Source organism: Sitodiplosis mosellana, unplaced genomic scaffold (assembly GCF_009176505.1).
Source record: "Sitodiplosis mosellana isolate CC-2019 unplaced genomic scaffold, AAFC_SMos_1.0 Smas_scaffold_3693, whole genome shotgun sequence".
Taxonomy (NCBI): Eukaryota; Metazoa; Arthropoda; class Insecta; order Diptera; family Cecidomyiidae; genus Sitodiplosis; species Sitodiplosis mosellana.
Window position 1 is genome coordinate 857 of NW_022598935.1, and position 2,343 is coordinate 3,199.

The following is a 2,343-nucleotide window of genomic DNA, read 5'->3' on the forward strand; positions in this document are numbered from 1 at the left end:
AAACATCATTGCTATTTCTTCGAAAAAGTCGATTCGGCAAGTCAATCAATTAGCTCCAGTATAAATGTATGGCGCAAATGTACGAGTGATTATTTTGCCAAAATTCGTATTCAGCGATGCACATTCGGACTGAGAACCGATTGCACATTAATTGTCGCTGCTTAATCAAATCAGTTCGACACGCCAAAGAGTAAAGAGCCAAAATGTCTGACAGACGAAAAGGAGGAGTAAGTACATTTGATATCGATATCATCGTTTTGAAATGTTTGAATTGTGGATTCTAATTGTTTTTTTAAAGTCGCAGACTTTTCTCGATCGATTTTTAACGAAAAAGCCAAAGTCAAATGAAACAAACATCACTGCATCAAATGCACAAAATCAAATAGAGCAAGTGAATGCGAGTACTGCAAGCGTTCAAAGTCAGTCTGAGCCAAAGTCAATTGTGAATATTAGTAAAGAACGTAAGTTTTTTGTTTGCTCTTTTTCAACGCGAATATTAAAATTCAACGTGTTACTGTGATTTAACTGTTATGAAATATTGTTTTCCAGTTCACACCGAGCCGTATGACATTGCAAATTCTATTGGCCGAAAATTGACTGATGAAGAAAAGTATAATGCGTTCAAAAACCTATGGGTTCCAGACGCAAAATTTAGTTTTCCTGCCAGCACAGATACAAATCGAAAATTCCAATCAAAATGGCTTTCGGAATTCCCTTGGCTCGCATACTCAAAGTCTTGTGATGGAGCATTTTGCAAATACTGTGCTCTTTTTTTTGTGCAAGATGGTGTTGGCAAAGGAAGTAATGTGGACGCAAAATCACTTGTGAAAACCAAATTTAATCGTTGGAAAAATGCAAAAAAATCGTTCAGAAGCCACGAAAATTTGAAATATCATCAAATCTCGTTAGTTGACGGCGATAATTTTATTGGTGTTCCTGATAATGCGATTGTTGACATCAGTTTGCAACTCAATACATTGAAAAAATCCCAAGTTGAATTGAACCACAAAATATTGTCTTCAATAATTCAAACGATCATTTTGGTTGGAAGGCAAGAAATCGCTTTGAGAGGTCATCGTGATGCCGGAGCAATAACGACCACAACACCACTTGAAAACGATGGAAATTTTCGTGCTTTGCTACGATACCGTATTTCATCAGGTGACGATGTTCTAAAGGACCATCTGGAAAAGTCTCAACGAATGCAATACACAAGTCCGCAAATTCAGAATGAAATAATTGAAATCTGTGGCACATTGATTACAGAAAAAATTGTATCAAAGATAAATAATGCGAAAGGTTTTACTATTTTAGCAGATGAAACTACAGATGTAGCAGGAATAGAACAGTTTAGTTTATGTGCACGGTATGTAGACGATTCTGACAGTAGCAACATAGTTTTAAGAGAAGATTTTTTACGATTTGTGCCAGTGCACGATACAACTGGAAATGGTTTAGCGAATACTTTAATCACAAATTGCGAAGATATACACATTATTATGATGTATTTGTTAGCACAGGGATACGACGGTGCAGCAGCCATGCGTGGTGAATGGAATGGTTGTTCCGCGATAGTTCGAGAAACGTTTCCACAAGCAATTTATCTTCATTGCTCTAATCACTCATTGAATTTAGCAATTGGAGATTCTTTCAAAATTGCAAACATTTCGAACTGTCTCGGGACGATCAAGGAATTGATAAATTTTTTCCGCCTTTCCGCTAAGCGACAAACAAATTTAATGGAGGCAATTGATGAAATTCAATGTGAAACTACAAAAACTCGATTAAAAAAGTATTGTGAAACCCGATGGGTCGAACGACTCGACTCCATTATTACATTCAAAGATTTATTTTTTCCAATTTTTTTGGCATTAGAAAATATTGAAATGACTGGTAATTCAGTTTCATCTAAAAATGCATTCACTTTGCAACAATCCATGAAATGTGGAAAATTTATCGTTTCAACGGTGGTTATTAATGACATTTTCGCATTGATTCATCCATTGTCTGTTTTTTTACAATCAAAGAATGAAGATCTTGCATCTGCCATGGAAACGGCGGACATTTTATGCAATGCATTGAAAGATGTGCGTGAAAATGCAGAGGTTAAATTTCACAATTTGTTTGTCGACGCTGAAAATATGGCCAGGGAAATTGGAGCAGAAATTACAATACCAAGAGTTGTAAGCCAGCAATGCAATCGAGACAATTATATGTGCTCTTCTGCTGAAGTATATTACAGATTATCTATTTTCATACCGTTTCTTGACCATGTCATTTCCAATTTAGAACAACGGTTTCTAAATCATAGAGCCATTTTGACAAAAATACAAAACATTCTAC

At 35.8% G+C, this 2,343-nt stretch overlaps 1 protein-coding gene across 1 annotated transcript; it reads left to right on the plus strand.

The window, feature by feature from the left end:
- Positions 1 to 203: 203 nt before the first annotated feature.
- On the plus strand, positions 204 to 1,366 carry LOC129571914 (uncharacterized; the record flags this gene model as incomplete). Its single annotated transcript, XM_055451790.1, has 3 exons — positions 204 to 227; positions 299 to 461; positions 550 to 1,366. Coding segments are annotated over exons 1-3 (1,004 nt in total), but the record flags the coding sequence as incomplete, so codon positions are not given.
- Between the last annotated feature and the right edge of the window lie 977 nt (positions 1,367 to 2,343).